General features: G+C 43.8%; 1 protein-coding gene across 1 annotated transcript in view; it reads left to right on the forward strand.

The window, feature by feature from the left end:
• LOC124803461 (translation initiation factor IF-2) overlaps window positions 1-18302 on the forward strand; it is a 562926-nt gene that overhangs the window by 7989 nt on the left and 536635 nt on the right. Inside the window, exons 2-4 of the mRNA XM_047264651.1 lie at window positions 7899-8114; window positions 10215-10625; window positions 14727-14920. Of these exons, the coding sequence (XP_047120607.1) occupies window positions 7899-8114; window positions 10215-10625; window positions 14727-14920 (821 nt within the window). The remainder of the gene's footprint in view (window positions 1-7898; window positions 8115-10214; window positions 10626-14726; window positions 14921-18302) is intronic.

The raw sequence follows: 18302 nt of genomic DNA on the forward strand, positions 1-18302 counted from the left end.
TCCGATATGATATCCTTTCTGGACAAATACATCGAAGGGAGAGGACAAACATAGGTAGGGGATACTTCAGTTTCTGAAACACTGGGATCGACGAAAAAATGGAAACAGCAAAAACACAATACACTACTGTATCTAATACGGTGTCAGAAATCCGTTTGCATGCATAGTGGCTTACAGTCGTCTCGAAATGGATAAATACAGGTCCTGTAACATTTTGAAAGGAATCTCGTGCTATTCGCCCTGCAAAATAATGGATAGTTCATCTAACGAAGATGGAGGTCGATAGCGCTCAAATACCTTTCTCTCCAAAGCAGAACACAAAAGTTCAACAATACTGAGGTATGGTGACTGCGGTGGCCAGGTGAGATACGACAACTCATCTTCGTGCTCGCAAAAGCAACCCTGAACGATGCGAGCTGTGTGAACAGGTGGGCCTGTCGTCTTTGAACACAGCATCACTGTACCATGCAATCGACCTGATCAGCCAAAAGAGTCACATAATCCTTGGCAATAATTCTATCTTGCAGTGTAACCATGGGGTCCACGGAATACCTCGATATTGCTGCCCAAATCATTACACTTTCGCTAAATTTCTTGGCAAGTTGGAAACTGTGTGAAACAAGATTCATTCGAACAAATGACAGTGTCGCGTTGCTCCATAGTCAAAGTCTTGCGGCTTCGGCGCGACAATCTCCTTTTACTGGAATTTGCATTACTGACGATTGATTTTGGAATTTCAGCTTGCCTTGAAATTCACTACGTATGGCGCTCCTTTCATATTCTTTTGATGGTGACAGGGTTCGCGAATACGAGATTCAGTTCATCAGTGATTTTTCAGCTGTGGTCAATTTGTTTTTCATCTCAGTCCGATGTTATTTATTGCGTTGTAAATGAATTTCCTTGCAGCTTTATTTTTATCTTGTTGTTTATCTCATGTATGTACAATCTCTGCGTCGAAACGTTTCGAAGCACAGAGCGTCTGACACGAATTATCAAACTGTGTGTCACCTTGCTTGATTGTGCGACGCAATAGCAATAACAGCATTCGATTCAGGAACCACGCCTAATCGTTCCTGGAGATAAGAAAGTTGGAAATATACTGCACGTACATCATGTAATCATCAAAATAAAATAACAGCTGCAAGGAAACAGACTTCCACTAGAATAACTGAATCAACAGATGTCTGCGTGATACTATCGTCCTCTGTTGAGGAGTAAATCCTAAGTGTCTCGATGCCTGTTTACATGCAAGCGTATTGTGCACGTCTGTTGCGCCATTATTTCTGTCATTACTATTTAAATTCCATGCGAAATCTAAAATATATAGCAATACTTCATAGAGAGTGTAGTAATAAAATATGAATGTCGTGATCAGATTACACCCCAACGTTTGTAAATGAAGCCATAATTAAAGTAAGCAGGTGCTTTCGAAGATTTCGGGCCATTACGCTCGTAGCTAGTCTTTATGACGACAGCTAAAGTACAAAGTATAAACTTTGTTTATGTCGTGACTACTCTTCACCCCATCTTCACAGCTTCTCACACCTCAGACATCCAGTTTTTCTCCCACCTCTTGGTCTGTACGTCATACACTGTCACCTCTGTATTTCTGCGATTTTTTCGTTGTTCTTGTTCTCATAATTAATATATAATTTCGATAGAGCATTAATAAATTAAAGAACAGTAATTGTTGATGTCTCATATCGTTAAAGTGTTTTACATCTAGCCCACAAAGCAAAAAGATTATTCTGTCACATTCACAGAAATTATTTCGTACGTGTATTTGTTGTAGCTGATAAAGGAAATCGTGCGGTCCATGGAAATATAAAATATATATTCACTTTTACCGTGTGGGACGAGATGATAGCATTACGACGACAGGGGAAGGAAGTGATGAAAATCCGACCCCGGGATTTGACAGTACCGGTAGTGTTGAATTGGCCAGTCAACCTGAGACCCTCGTGTGCTCGGCCAGCTATTTGCCTAGCGCTGGCCAATAGCGCATCACCAAACAAGTAGCTCGCTCCGCTTCAGTTTGCTGGACGCAGCTGCCTGTGGCTGGTTTCAAGTGCTTAGGGTTGATGTGAATCGCGTTGAATCCTGCCAGTCATCAATAACAGCTGTGTGTTTATTTGATAGTACCTGTTTACTAGCAGCGTTTCCGTGAATACACCGCCTGTTCGATCTTCACGACATACAGACAAGCAATGTATGCAACAAGACTTCGAAAAAAGGTACCGTTTCACAATTAGCGGTTGTAGTACACTGCTGTCATTCGATTTAGACAAACCGAAATTGTCTGAAACAAGTCGCATTCTGCGTCAGGTTATTTTCTGTTTAAAACAAAGAATTTATTTGGTGCACGATTAGTTAACTTTGATCACTTTGGGTAGCATCATGTAACATTCCACAAAAATAGTTGCGATCCCATTTGTCAAAATGTCACGAATCCACCCAGTCAGTAACGTAGAATGGATCAAGCGTTAGTACTGTTTGCTTTTTAAAATTCGAAGATATGTGGTAACATACTGTAGTGTACTGTGGTATGATGACGAAACCAGCAAATAGGTTGCATTTCTTCGGTCTTGGTTATAGAACCCCACTTGTCAGAACATACAACGCCATATCATCTTGATCTACTTCACAGTATTGTGTACGTCGTGAGATGTTAAGTAATCTTCACTCAACGAAACAAAACTTTAGCGTATTTTTGTTTGGTGATACCTAAATTTGATAATGTAAACAATTTTCAATGAAATAAAGCATTCTCCTATGAAAAAGATACAGTAATGACTGCTCCCAGGAAATTTAAAGCCGTTGTGGACCCAAGCATTAAAAATAGTATACAAATATGAAATGGTGACGTTTATCGTGATATAACGGAAAGTGTTAGCAACGTGCTGATATCAAATCTAACAGTAGTTAAGAGAGCGCCATTAAACTATTTACGAGTTGCTCAGCAAATGGTGAGGTACTATTTTCGTTAATTATAATGCCACTGTAGAGCAGTTAAAATTGTATTCTCAAATGGAGTGTGAGCTGTTTTGGACTTCGTGGCATTTCAGAGTGCTGGGCCAGTGCTCGAACCTTCTAGCTTGTCTTCTGCAGGCATGGTTCCGAGGTTCGAGTAGTGGTTTGCCTCGAACTTTCAATTCAGATTGTTTCCCCGTATTCACACTTTTTTTTTTACCAAGTGTTAGGGCGTTTGATTCGCCATCGTCAACATTAACCATTTCGTATACGTTGGTCAATAAAGGCACCGTTTCACATTTCCCAAGCCTTATGGTCTTCAGATGTTTCCTGAAGTCGTCTACCTGTCTTCCTAGATTTTCAGAGGACTATCTGTGCTGATGTGCAACTACTTTATCTAGCTTTTACGGACACTTCAATGTAAAACTCTTTAGGAACGCAACACTCGTTTCTATAGTACAGTGGAAAGGGTCAAGAAACGGAGCAATGCGTGGCAGGGTGTGTATCTGAACCCCAACACTTTGTTACTGGAGTCATGGAATCTAAACGATCGTTCCACGTCGCATCAGTTGATCACTGCTTGATAGAGTTGACTTATTGCACCGTACACTAACCTTCCATTCTCGAAATGTAGTCAGTAGACATGAATGATTCATTAGTATCTGCGCAAGTTCAGTGTAATACCTTGAGTAGCTTTTAATTTTGACTGCGAGAAGCGATTGTTAGTTTTCTGCAATGTTTCCGTGACATGAATCTTCCGTGAAAATCCTATTAGAAAAAAATTCAAATGGCTCTGAGCACTATGGGACTTAACATCTGAGGTCATCAGAACTTAGAACTACTTAAACCTAACTAATCTAAGGACATCACACACATCCATGCCCGAGGCAGGATTTAAACCTGCGACCGCAGCGGTCGCGCGGTTCCAGACTGAAGCGCCTCGAACCGCTCGACCGCAGCGGCCGGCAAAGTCCTATTGGAGAAAATGTTGGCTGCCGTTAATTTTTAGTTGAACGTAATGAGGTTCCCTCACGGTTGGACAACGTTCCATTGAGATGCCATGCGAGTATCGCGAAATTCTCTCTCTCTCTCTCTCTCTCTCTCTCTCTCTCTCTCTCTCTCTCTCTCTCTCTCTCTGCCCCGTCACAACTTCCGCCAAAGTTTCAAGCTTAGAGTAGCACTTCGACCTAAAGTTATTGATTTTTGTTTATACTGAATCTGTCTTCCACTACAGTTTACCGTCTATAGCTCACTGTAGAACCATGAAAGTTATTTCCTGGTGCCTTAATCCCATGTTTCTGTAGTTTCTGTTGGTTAGTGGTTTACACACAGTCCTTTCCCCGCCGATTCACCTGAAAATTTCGTTGTTTCGTATGTTTTGTAAACGATTTTTTGAACAATATACTGGTTAACAAATCCAAGGCTGACATTTACTTCAACGATCAACCAGTCGGGTGATTAGACGTCATAGTCCGACTCACTGTCATTTCCAGCTATGAAGCTAATAGAGCGTACTGTTCCATACTTTATCTGTAAATGGCTAGGCAAGTGTGAAACTACTAATCAAAATCTGCAAGGGTCCACCGACACTTGATACGAGGGTTTTTTATTTTGGCCACTTAACGCGGCTTCCATCGCCTGGAAGACACCCCTTACTTGTGAAACTGGATAAGCTATATTTCATACTGTTTTTTATTTGCTGGTGCTGTGTGGGAAGGAAAAAAAACTTTCAGTAAGCCGTCGTGTGAGCGCCAGTTTCTCCATAAATTCGTCCTAAACGGACTGTTAACGAATTACTCGACTCTTCTTCGAATTTTTGTCGTCTCCATTAACGCTGCCAGAATGAGTGGGACGAGTTTTTAGTGAGACACTTCGCTTGTGGCTGGATTGCCTTTCCTTGGCTTTCTTTCAATGAATATGAACCTGCCCTCGCCTTTCCTATGCCTGTTTATATGTTGTTCCACTCTACGTCGCTTCGAGAGGATAATCCAATATTTATTAGAATTTTACGGCTCCCAGTGACTTCTTTGCCTAAACTGTAATGGAGTAATGAGTCCTTTTGTCTATTTACGTACCATACTTTGTTCTTGAAACCGGTGAACTCCGTGTTTGCGCCATTCGTCGGTCTCTGCAGGCCGCCATGCTTTTCACTACAGTTTTGTCGTTGCAGTTTGCGCACTTGGAGAACAGCATCGTCCACGAATAGCCTCACAGAGCTCGCGGCATGTGTGGTTCACCCGGGTTTCATTTTGCGACGTTCAATCGAGAGCCAGTTATTAAATAGCGATACCCACGGCTACTGTGGATCTGAGACTTGCTGCCAGATTAATACTGCGCAAGCCGAAGCCTCGCCCTTGGCAGGCAGTGCTCTTGCCGACCGAGTTGCCCAGGTGAGTTTACGGCTTCGAATCCCGGTCAGGTACTCAATCTGCCAGCAAGTTTCAAAAGAGCGCACACCCCGCTGCAAAGTGAGAGATTCATCCTGGAAACAATCCAGTCAGCTAATGTAATGGCTTTCTGGGTTAAGTCACAGCTCTATTAGATGTTTCAGGCGATATTAATGTTCCAATAACAAACCGAAACTGAACGTGAGCGCTAGCAAAAACTTGCATATTATCTGCTGCAGTATGGCAGTCATCCGTGTTACCATATGATTAATCAAAAATAAAACGATAGTTCCTGTCGGTCTCTCGGTACTCCCCGCACAGCTTGAGGATCCTTCGTTTGTGGTGGCGTCAGGGTGGCTATATGTCACAATTACATCATCATTAATTACTTTTGAATACACTATGGGAGTGACAGTGATCAATGTGTTACAGATATTTACTATTAAAAACAGTCTTGATCACGATTTATTTATTAAGGTGATCGGTTTCGACCACTGCTGTGGTCATCTTCAAACCATTGAGTAGGAACCTCTATCTGCTGGAGAATCACTATTCGAGTAGTGATTCTCCAGCAGAAAGAGGTTCCTATTCAATGGTTTGAAGATGACCACAGTAGTGGTCGAAACCGGTCGCCTTAATAAATAAATCGTGATCGATACTCTTTTTAATAGAAAATACATCACCTTTCTTAAGTCAAATTAACTGTTCTAAAACTTGAAACTACACTGAAAGCCAATTTTTTTTGGGAAATTTATTCCATCAAAATAGTCGAACTCAGCACATCGCTGGTTCTGGTTGCATGCAAATCTTGTTAGTAACATGTTGACGGGTTATCTGACAGGGCAGGGGGACAAAACATGCCACTATGATTGTATTTAATCTGGAGAGTATAAATTTGAAATTTTTTTGAAAACAAAATAATTTGGAACTTACAGATTTTTTTTTCTATAACCTGTAGATTGAATCAACTACCCGAATCGACAGTTCGGCTGAAGTACCTCAATTCCATCCAAATTAGTTTCAGAGAAATTATCTAAACATTATTTTAGCGGTGCTCTAGTATCAGTTAGTATTAGTTCATTAAATATATTCCCTAAGAAACATATTGAACATAGTTTCTAAAATATAAAGTTAAAACGTGAATCACATGACAGCTGACGGTTAAATAAAAGTAAAATGTAGACACGTGTAATGTAAAGGAATTTTATCTCACAGCCTAAGTGTCTGTTACGTTGCGCGGGAACCTCGTTTGGTAGGTGAAAATCTAGTATACGACCAACAAAGGGCCTTCAGATTGAAGCAGTGACTTTGAATGTAGATGAGGTGCTCGCTGACATCATAGAGATAAAACGAGCGGAGAGTTCAGTGAATACAGGACGAGGCATTTCAAACTGATTTTGGAGTCGTGTGAAACTATAAATCGGATTAAAAAAGATTATAATAAAAGTTGTTAACCTCCCTGCCCCAGCGGAAAGTGTGTCGGCTGGGATCATTTTCGAAATCTTAAAGAGGAATCCCTATTTTTAATGTGGATTTGTTTGTTCCGTAAATACGTAACTCTTTTATCTAACATCTTTTCGTTGTTACAGGTAGTGCTGTAATTGACAAAGAGAATCAAAATCGGCAGTAAAACTTGGGGTTCCTATTTAAGAGATCAAACATAGGCCTTAATTGAGGAAGAAATTTTTGAGGAATGTTCGTTTGGAGGACGGCATCGTGTGGTAGTGAAACCTGTACTGTGGGAAAATCGGAACAGAAGAGAATCGAAGCAGTTTAGATGTGGCGCTACAGAATAATGTTGAAAGTTTGGTTGACTGATAAGGAATGAGGTGGTCCTCCGCAGACTGGGGGAGGAAGGGGATATGTGAAAAACACTGACAAGAGGAAGGGACTGGATGATAAGACACGTGTGAAGACATCAGGTGATAACTCCCGTGGTACTAGAGGGAGCCGTACAGGGATAGAAACTGTAGAGGAAAATTGAGATTGGAATAGATAGAGCAAATAATTGAGAATATAGGTTGCGAGTGGCATGCTGAGGTGGAAAGGGTGGCACAGGAGAGGAACTCGTGGCGGGCCGCATCAAACCAGCCAGAAGACGGATGATACAAAAGAATTAAAATTTCAAAGTTGAGCACACATCCCGCCCGCTGAGAATGGGGGGGAGGGGGGGGGGGTAGTTTCTTTTGCTGTCGCCCGTCGAGACGAACAACTTTTATTACAAGCTCGCTTAATCCAGTTTGTAGTTTCCCGTACATTTCCAAAAACTGTTTTGAATGCCTCCCCCTGTACGCTCATTACATTTCGTCAAGAACGACGTATTGATGGAACTCAACAGTGTAATGAGTTCCATCTAATAGGAAGTCGTGGAAGCAGGCGCATAGCTGGTTTCATTCTCAGTTGCTGCTGTGTTCGCTGAGCGGATTGCGTGCGTTCTGGAGGTAATAAGAGTTCAGTACTGATCCACAGTGCTCCGTATCTCGAGGACGAACAGAGCGACGACCATTTGGCCGGAAGTAGAGCGAGCGCCCGTGTGTGCAGGTGATTGACGGCACGCTGTACAACGAGTCGCAGCGGCTGCAGCAGCGCTGCCCCAGCTTCACGGCCTCCTCCGAGATGGAGTCCAGCGGCGTCTTCTCCGACCTGGAGCCGCGGCGGCCGGAGGACGGCGACGCCGACGCCGACGCCGACGACGCCTCCGCGGCGCACGACGCGTCGCCCAGCGGCTCCACCGGCAGCGTCTCGGAGCACAGCCAGGTGGGCAGGAGCATCCTCACACCTCTCTGGAGTAGACCGTGCACACACCGTGCACTCCGCCAGAAGGGCATTCTCGTGTGAACAGCTCTGTTGTGTCCACAGAACGTAGCTTAGAAGCAAGCTATTAGAGCTTCATTGCCTTTACAGAAGATTTACAGTGTAAACTTCATACACACACTATACGGAGATCCTTATCGTCAAATTCACTACAGTTGTTAACAGAGGTATTGACTGTGTGTTGGCATAAATTATCTGGTTATTGAGAATGAGATTTTCACTCTGCAGCGGAGTGTGCGCTGATACGAAACTTCCTAGTAGATTAAAACTGTGTGCCGGACCGAGACTCGAACTCGGGACCTTTGCCTTTGGCGGGCAAGTGGTATACCGGCACACAGTTTTAATCTGCTAAGAAGTTTCATGTCAGCGCAAACTCCGCTCAAGAGTGAAAGTCTCATTCTGGAAACAACCCCAGGCTGTGGCTAAGCCATGTCTCCGCAATATCCTTTCTTTCAGGAGTGCTAGTTCTGCAAGGTTCGCAGGAGAGCTTCTGTAAAGTTTGGAAGGTAGGAGACGAGATACTGGCAGAAGTAAAGCTGTGAGTACCGGACGTGAGTCGTGATTCGGTACTCAGATGGTAGAGCACTTGCCCGCGAAAGGCAAAGGTCCCGAGTTCGAGTCTCGGTCGGGCACACAGTTTTAATCTGCCATGAAGTTTCATATCTGGTTATTAGTTAATTCCCCATCCTCGACTTGACCCAACCCTCTCTGGTACTTGACCCTCCTCCTCTTCTGCTTGTGGGTGATAGTCTCCACGATTTTGTTCTTGCTCGTCTCTGTAAAAATGTCAGTGATATTGAGATCAGTTTTGGCTAATGTTTCTGTTTCTTACAGTTGGTTCTAACGAGTATACAAGTGTGTAAGGAAAGAGTGTAAACCCATATTGCGATAGGAATATTAAAGATTGCCTTAACAATTTTCGGTTAAATCTGGCTGTAGTATCTTCAGGTTTTGGCGCCGCAAAGACTGTTCCATTAAGTTTCGAGTGTGGAGCCGGAAGAAATCTCCTAATATTTCGGCTGTATAACGTTCAGCCATCTTCAGAGTGAGCCGCAAGACTGCCGCTCCAGTGCTCGCTTCGTCCCTTTATACTGTTGTACCGCGTGACTGCGCATGCGGCCACAGATGCAAATGGGCCAGAGACGTTGCTCGGCGGCACAGACGTGCATAATGCGTGAGTTGTAACTATGACTCCGCAGTTGATCATTGTTGGCGTATCGATATATCATTGTGAGCTGCACTGTGACGACGTCTTTGTGAGTTTATTACAGCAAGTGCCGGATTCCATGATTTATCGAGATTGAAACCACTATCTCATTAATTTTTACAACCTAACAAGTCGGCAGTGGCAGAGCACTGTATTGATAATGGTCACAGTATGTTGTATGATTCCCTAAATCACTCCAGGCAATGCCGGGATGATTCCTTTGAAAGGGCACGGTCGACTTCCTTCCCCGTCCTTCCCTAATTCGATGAGACCGATGACCTCGCTGTTTGGTCTCTTTCCCCAAACAATCCAATACAATGTTGTATGACAAACGTCGAAATTTTGGCAACTACATCATCCTTTTGGGACTCGATAGTGAAGGAGGCGATTGAAATTCGCTTGACGACGAATTTAATTAATAGAGATAGTGGTTTCAATCTCGATAAATCATGGAATCCGGCACTTGCTGTAATAAACTCGCAAAGATGTCGTCACAGTGCAGCTCACAATGATATATCGACATGCCAACACAGATCAACTGCGGAGTCATAGATATAACTCGCGCATTATGCACGTCTGTGCCGCCGAGCAACGTCTCTGGCCCATTTGCATCTGTGGCCGCATGCGCAGTCGCGCGGTACAACAGTATAAAGGGACGAAGCGAGCACTGGAGCGGCAGTCTTGCGGCTCACTCTGAAGATGGCTGAACGTTATACAGCCGAAATATTAGGAGATTTCTTGCGGCTGCACACCCGAAGCTTAATGGAACAATTGGCTGTAGTAGTTGAGCGCTTCTCCAGAACAGACGGTGCATGTTGTCCGGCGGCGTGTTCCAGGAGAAGGAGGCGCAGAGCCCGACGGGCAGCAACGTGACGGCGAGCACGACGGTCATCCCGGAGGAGGCGTCGCTGGAGGATGCGGAGCGCGCGCTCACCGAGGAGAACAACCTGAAGAACCTGTCGTCGCCCGTCATCACAGAGCTGGCCGCGCCGCAGACGACGACGACGCCGCCGCCGCCGGCGGTCGAGGCGGCGCCCCAGGACCAGCCCAAGCCGGCGGCCGGCGCCAAGCCGCGAGAGCTCAAGAAGTTCAAGATGCCCAAGCGCAACGTCGTGTCCAAGATCAAGGCCATGATCGAGGCGCCGGCGCCGCAGCCGCAGCCGCACGAGGACCAGGAGAACCAGCGGCCGGCGCACAAGCCCAAGAAGGGCGGCCGCTGGGACGCCGTCATGAGCAAGATCGCGCAGGTCAGTCCCCGCTTCTCTGTGCAGGGGGCGCTCACTCGTTAAGGGGGGAGGCGGCCGACTGGAGACCCGCCCAGGGCGGCGGCGCCGTCTCGTTTACAGGGAGGACAGCCTCCAGCCTCGGACAGCTTCTTGTTGTGTCCCTTCATCTGAGTGTAGCAGGGTCATTTGTCAGTGCATTTTGTCGCTGTGGCCTTGAAACCTCTCCCCACGGCTTGGACGACCTCTTCACGCCCATCTCGGCGGGAGGAGGTCGTTTTGGCCCGGTTACGAATTGGACACTGCCGGTTCAGCCATCGCCATCTGCTGACGGCTGCGCCGGCGCCGTTCTGCCCATGTGGGCAGTTGCTGACGGTACGCCACATTCTAACCTCCTGTCCGAATTTTAATACACTGCGCGTTGATCTTGGCCTGCCATGTACTCTGGATGCCATTTTAGCGGATGACCCACGAGCAGCTGCTCGCGTTCTTCGTTTTATCAACTTGACAAACTTGTCCAAGGATTCTGCTGTTTTTTTTTTTAAATCCTATGCCTGGTAATGTCTTTTATAGTGTTGTCCCTTTTAGTTGCTGTTTTAACCTTGTGCCTTGCAGTGCATTCCTAACTTAGTCTGGGCGCTAATGACCATTGTAGTTGTGCGCCCTAAAACCACAGAAAAAAGAAAAAAAAGCCTACACTCCAGCGTTCTTAAAGTGCAGTGCTGTCTCGCGCTGCACAAGTATATCCGATATCTGCATAGGGCTATAATTAAATTTTGACGGGCACTTTTCTATTCCTCGTACACTTTAACATTTATTCCCTCTGTAACTGAATTCCTCTCAATAAACCGTCGCTACTTGATCTTTTCCGTGGAAGTTTATTGTAGCACGTGTCTTTTTTAAAAATGTTGTTTTGATTGCAAATGTGCCTCCGCTACTAAGACAGCTCTTAAAACGGAATCGTGTACGTGGAAAAATTTCCCACACTGTTTGCTTGCCAGATATCGCCAGTGAGATTTCCTTTGAGCTACACACTTCAAACCCACACCGCTCCGCGTCGTGTCCCTCTTACCGCAACTTGCACATTTCGAGTCACTCAGTTTCCGTCTGTGCTGTGCTCCTTGATTCTTTCTCGTCGTACCGGGTGAGGTGGCGCAGTGGTTAGCACACTGGGTTCGCATCCGGGAGGACGACGGTTCAAACCCGCGTCCGGCCATCCAGATTATGATTTTCCTCGATTTCCGTAAATCGCTCCAGGCAAATGCCGGGATGGTGTCTTTCAAAGGACACGGCCGATTTCCCTTTCCATCCTTGATACAATGAGAGCTTGTATTCCATTTGTAATGACCTCGTTGAGGACGGGACGTATAAACCCAGTCTCCCTCCCTCATCGTCAAATTTAATGACGTTAGAGCAAGCGGTTGCCCGTGTCCACGAACACAGTTTGCGCGATCGCTTTCCTGTGTTTGCACGGTTAGGTAATAATGCACTGCACTTCGGATGAGAGGGTCGCTCTAATTAGCAGCGTCACGAAGCTAGTTGCCCTTACGGCCAGGTCTACCATTCGATTTGTCCAGCCGTCTCCTGTCTGGCTGGAACGCCACAAACTCAAGGTAATAGGGGAGACATGTTATCTAGTACGTAAACTGCATTCAGTTACCTGAAACGTAGACCTTTTGCGTTGATGTCAATTTGACCTTATTACCAGCACCCTCTTACCAGCAGTTAAACCTGGCCCACAGCTGGATCACAATGACTGTGTACTAAGCCTAACAACTGGCAAATAACGCAACTAATTCCGTTTAGCAGTCGACACGAGATGGAGAAATAACCATCTACTGCCGAAAGTCACTCAGACTGTATTAACAGCTTAAAATTCTGATAACGTGAGCTTCATATCACTACGAAGTCCTAAGTATTTGCCAAAACTGGAAAGAATGAGAATAATTCCTACAAAACGAAATGGTCGCCGATCAACTATGGACAACTCCGCTGTTAAAGTAACTAGTTACGCTCACAGTGGTTCATTAATTTAGAAATTCACCTCCAGATGGCGAGAAGTTCCCTGTCAGATTGCAAATCACGATATTTTCGTCTCAAGAAAAGACACTCCCCTTTAACGTTCGAAACGTTGTAGCTAATGTTACAATTTGTAGTGTCATTGCTGAAACAGAAATAAAATTGCACGACACTGACAGCAAACCTGGCCTCTTTAACACTTTACTAACTTAATAAAAACCAATTAAAATGACGCTTTCTGAATCCTGCACGAAATGTTTGTTCAACGTCAGAACATTGCACGCGAAAACGCAGCAACATTACTAAAGTGGAGCCACAGCTGCACACAAGTTGGTAAACAAATGTGCAATGTGACAAAATAGTAAACAACACAGAAAATTCAGATTGCTTCAGTGTCCCTGGTTTGTTTAAAACTAAAGGTCTTCAGCATGTACTTCAATTGTTGCGACCATCTTGACAATCAACACAGATTTTACTGCAACATTTATCAGTACTGCAAACAAAATTTAGTGACTCAGTTTTGTATTTTGAGGGTTCCATCATCAAAGCAGTAACACACATTGTGCAACTACGAATAGGCCCAGTAGTAAAGGCGTGACAATGATGGCCACTAGCCATAATACTACTATCTGTTACACTTACGTAGCTGTCCTACAACTGCCTTCTACCCGCTAAACAGCTGACTCGCCAAAGAAACTGGTATAGGCATGCGTATTCAAATACGAGAGGGAGAATACGGCGCTGCGGTCGGCGACCACTATATAAGACAACAAGCGACTGGCGCAGTTGTTAGATCGCTTACTGCTGCTGAAATGGTAGGTTATCAAGAATTGAGTTTTAACGTGGTGTTATAGTCGGCGCACGAGCGATGGGACACAGCATCTCCGAGGTAGCTATAAAGTGGAGATTTTCCCGTGCGACCATTTCAAGAGTGTACCGTGAATGTCAGGGATCCGGTGAAACATCAAATCTCCAACATCGCTGCGGCCGGTAAAAGATCCTGCAACAACGGGACCGACGATGACTGAAGAGAATCGTTCAATGTGACAGAAGTGCAATCCTTCCGCAAATTGTTGCTGATTACCCAGCATTGATATCTGCAAGTGTCAGCTTGCGAACCATTCAACGAAACATCATCGATATGGGCTTTCGGAGCCGAAGGCCCACTCGTGTGTCCTTGATGACTGCACAACACAAGGCTTCACGCCTCGCCTGGGCCCAACAACACCGACACTGGACTGTGGATGTATGAAAAAATGTTGCCTGGTCGGACGAGTCTCCTTTCAAATTGTGTCCGACGGATGTACGTGTACGGTTATGGAGGTAACTTCATGAATCCATGGACCCTGCATGTCAGGACGGGACTGTTCAAGCTGGTGGATGCTCTGCAGTGGTCTGGGTCGTGTGCAGTTGGAGTGTTATGGGACCCCTCATAAGTCTAGATACGACGCTGACAGGTGACACGTACGTAAGCATCCTGTCTGATCACCTGCATCCACTGGTGTCCATTGTGCATTCCGACGGACTTGGGCAATTCCAGCAAGACAATGCGACACCCCACACATCCACAATTGGTACAAAGTGGCTCCAGGAACACCATTCTTAGTTAAACACTTCTGCTAGTCACCGAACTCCCCAGACAAGAACATTATTGAATCTGGGATGCCTTGCAACGTGCTGTTCAGAAGAGATCTCCACACCCTCGTACTCTTACGGATTTATCGACAGCCCTGCAGGATTCTTGGTGTCAGCCCCCTCCACCACTACTACAGACATTAGTCGAGTTCACACCACGTCGTCTTGCATGTGTGCTCGCGAGGGCCCTACAAGGCAGTGTACCAGTTTCTTTGGCTCTTCAGTGTATGTTCCCTATAAACTGTCAACATCTCGAGTATGTTGGCGCCGGGTCACCATCTGCTTCGACGCCCCCCCAACCCCACCCCTTTCTCGCTGCTCTACACGGTTGTCAGCTGTATCGCAAAAATACTCATTCGCAATTATTCCAGCTCGCCTCGCACACACGAAACAAGCACTAGTAACGAACAAAATAGGACGTAGACGTGAGGCTGTTACGGATAGCCGTGTGAGGTGGTGGACGTGTTGCAGGGCCAGGCGGAGCAGCGCGTGCTGAAGAGCCACCTGAAGGAGGTGAAGAGCAAGGTGTTCGCCGGGCTGGGCGCGCCTCCGGCTCCGGACAGCACGACGGCCCGCAGGAAGGCGGCCACGCCCACCTCGCCGGCGGTGAGCGCGCTGGAGCGCACCGGCTCCGCGGACTCGACCACGCCCACCAGGACCAAGAGGTCAGATTCTCCGCCAGCCTGCAGAGGCCGTCACCAGTGACAACTCACTGGAGGTGCCCGAGCAGTGGCGGTTATCTGCATTCTCTTGCTTCTTCACCTCTCCCCTGTGTTCCTTTTTCTTCTCATTCTTCCTTTCACTCTCTCTTATTCTCCTGTCTGACTTTCTCTCTCCATTTCCATCTTTTCATCTTGTTTTCTGTATTCATGTTTCTTTCCCTGTATGGTTTTCATCATCGCCCCCATTCTAAGTTTATTTGTTCCCACCCCCGTTAACTGTTTACTTTTTCCTCCCTACCTTTACTTCCCTTCTGTCTCCCCTTATCGCGTCCCCTCTCATTCAACTAGATTCTTGCTGCTTTCCATCTCACCGTACACTGCGCTGATTTTATACTTCCTGCAAATATGCTACAGAACATAGTGTTGATTATTTGCGTATATAACCTCATCTTATCCTGCTCCCCTACATACGAAAGCTTCACTGATTCTTCCAGTGTGAAGTCGTAACAGTCCTGACAGTATCGTCCATTTTTTTGCTCAGAGTTGTCACAAATTCTCTCTTCGTTTATTTCCTAAGGTAACACTTTCGATCATGTTTTGTCTCCACATTTAACTTAGAATATCCTTTACTAACAATCATAACAGAGATTCTTCTCCTCCAGTGACCAACATTGGACTTACATGTAACACTTTGGTTAAGAAGAAACCAGCACAAATTTTTCTCTGTTCATAACAATCCTAGAACTATCAGGTGCATTGCAGCTATGTATGTAATACTTTTAAATAATACTGTATAAATTGTACCCTGTCACTTCCATCAGATGCTAGTGGTTCAGAGATAATACCACTGGATCTTTCAGCAGAATAATACCAACCCTTGTAACTGTTCCTTACAGACACCTTGGATGAGGCTTTACCCTCACCCTTTCTCTCCATTGATCATTAATATCTCGAAATGACTAAACTCTACGTGCCCTAATCAGAGAGCTAAAAAAGGGACACGAACTGAAATGGAAACAGCCACTCCTTGTGACAGAAGTGTGGAATTTCTGCACGAGGTAAACATTGTCTCTTTATGCCTGTCTTTGTATAAGATGTTTGGAGGACTTCAGCTGTTCAGTATAAAATGTAAAATTAAAAGCACTTTCAGCTGTCTATATTATGAACTTAATTTATTCGTGTGACTGGTTTAGGCATTTCACTACACCCTCTCTGAAGACATCAACAATAATGACAGTGTCAGTTATGTAATAAAGTGGTGGTGTACAGTTAGAGATCATTTACATACAGTGGTAATATGTAGTAAGCAATTAACAAGAAACAAACTGTACAATGTGCAATATCAGTATCAATGATAAACTAAGAAATAAAGTGAGAGAACAGCTGCACATTGTGTGAATAAAATCTGGGAAGCAAAATTATATATGCCATATAAAAATAAAATGAACCTATTAATGTAAGTCAAAATTATGTCATTCTTAGAGCACTTCAGTATCACGTATCAACAAACAACTGGAATTTAAAGGTAATATCAATGCTCATGAAACAGTTGCAGCAGAACAATCACATCTGCATACTGCTGAGTACAATCTGAAGGTGAATTATTTATATGTTCCCCTATACTAGTAAAATATAAAACCATTTCTAGGAGGTCAACCCCAGATTAACTGTCTGTATATACCTTGTACCATGTTTGCATACATGGCTGACTGCTGTGCAATGGGCCCGGGTTCCATTCCTGGCCAGGTAGGAGATTTTATCCACTCGGCAACTGGGTGCTGTGTTATTGTTACCGTCATTGATGCCCAAATCACTGAAGTGTCATCTAATAAAAAATACTTGCACTAGGTGGCCAAACAACCCCAAATGGGCTCTCCTTGCCAATACTGCCATATGACCATTTCATTACCATGTACCATATACTAATAAACTAAACAAAAATGAATTTAATTTTGCATCAAAATCATATATTAATCACAGATCCATAAGGTGCCACCTATTTATTAAATTTTTTAATGAAACAAACTATAAAGCTAATGTAAAAAACAATAAGTCCATAACGAATTCCAGCTGTGTAGGAAATGTCAAAATATCATATGAAAGAAGTCACAACCAGCATCATCAAGAAGTGGGAAATCTGCTCTTAGACAGGCATGTGGTTTGGTCATATAGTGTACCAGTCAAGTAACCACTTCTTGATTATATGGGTTACAACTTATTTTGACATGTCCTACATAGTGGGAATTTGTTATGGCTTATTACATTAGCTTAACAGTTTCTCATTGAAAATATTTTTATGTAGTAGGTGGCACCACATGCATCTGTAATTAAGAGATTATTTTGATATAACTTTTAAATTGCTGTTTTTATTAGTTTATTAGTGTGTGGTATATGGTGATACATGTAGTTAACATAGTGTTGACCTCAGGTAAATGGTTTTATTTTCTGGTAGTATATGAAAACATGTAAATAACTCACCTTTAGATGGTACTCTTTAATATATGTCTGTGACTGTTGTGCTTCATTTGATTCACAGGCATCAATGTTAGCATCACACTCTAGTTGTTTGTCAATATGTGACACCATAGTTATCTAACAATGACATGTAATTATGACCTCTGATTAGTAGGTTCACTTAATTGTTGAAGGGCATACATATATTTTCTTGATGACTTTACATTTATATAGTGTGAAACTGTTCTCCCATTTTATTTGTTAGTTTATGATTGATTCTGATAGCTCATGTTCTGTGGTTTGGTTTTTGTTAAATGTGTACTACATATTACCACTGTAAATAATTCGTCATTAAATTGCGCACCACCCCTTCATGTAATTCACACAGTCATCCTTGTGTTTAGACAAGGGTCTGGACATGGTGTAGCAGACAGCTGAAGGTGTATGAAATTTTACATTTTATATGTAAGCAATAGGCTGCAAAGACAGTAGAGTAAGGAGGAGATCATGTGGCAATTACATTTATCAATTTTTTTTTATATTTGTGTGTGACATTCAGATCTCAAATATCAAACCTCTTCCATGCATGTATCAAAAGTGTTTGTTTCTGATCACAATCAAGAATAAAATTCCAGTTGGAAATATAACTTCTTAATTATTGATATTTTATTTTTTTTTAATTTAAACAATCTGTGTTAATAATATTTTGCAAAATATCGATAGGGTATATTTTATATTTGCAACCAAAATTGGAATTTAGTGTGGGATGTGTAACTTCGAATAAGAAAACGTGTATTTTCATTAAAATGATCGGCATATGTATCAATTAGCAGGAATTTGATTAATTTAATACTTAAATGATGTAAGCACTCAAACTGGACGAAAAGAAGACAATGCTGAGATCTGAACCAGCGATCTGTTGATTACCCAA

The sequence above is a fragment of the Schistocerca piceifrons genome, chromosome 6 (genome assembly GCF_021461385.2).
Source record: "Schistocerca piceifrons isolate TAMUIC-IGC-003096 chromosome 6, iqSchPice1.1, whole genome shotgun sequence".
NCBI classification, from domain to species: Eukaryota; Metazoa; Arthropoda; class Insecta; order Orthoptera; family Acrididae; genus Schistocerca; species Schistocerca piceifrons.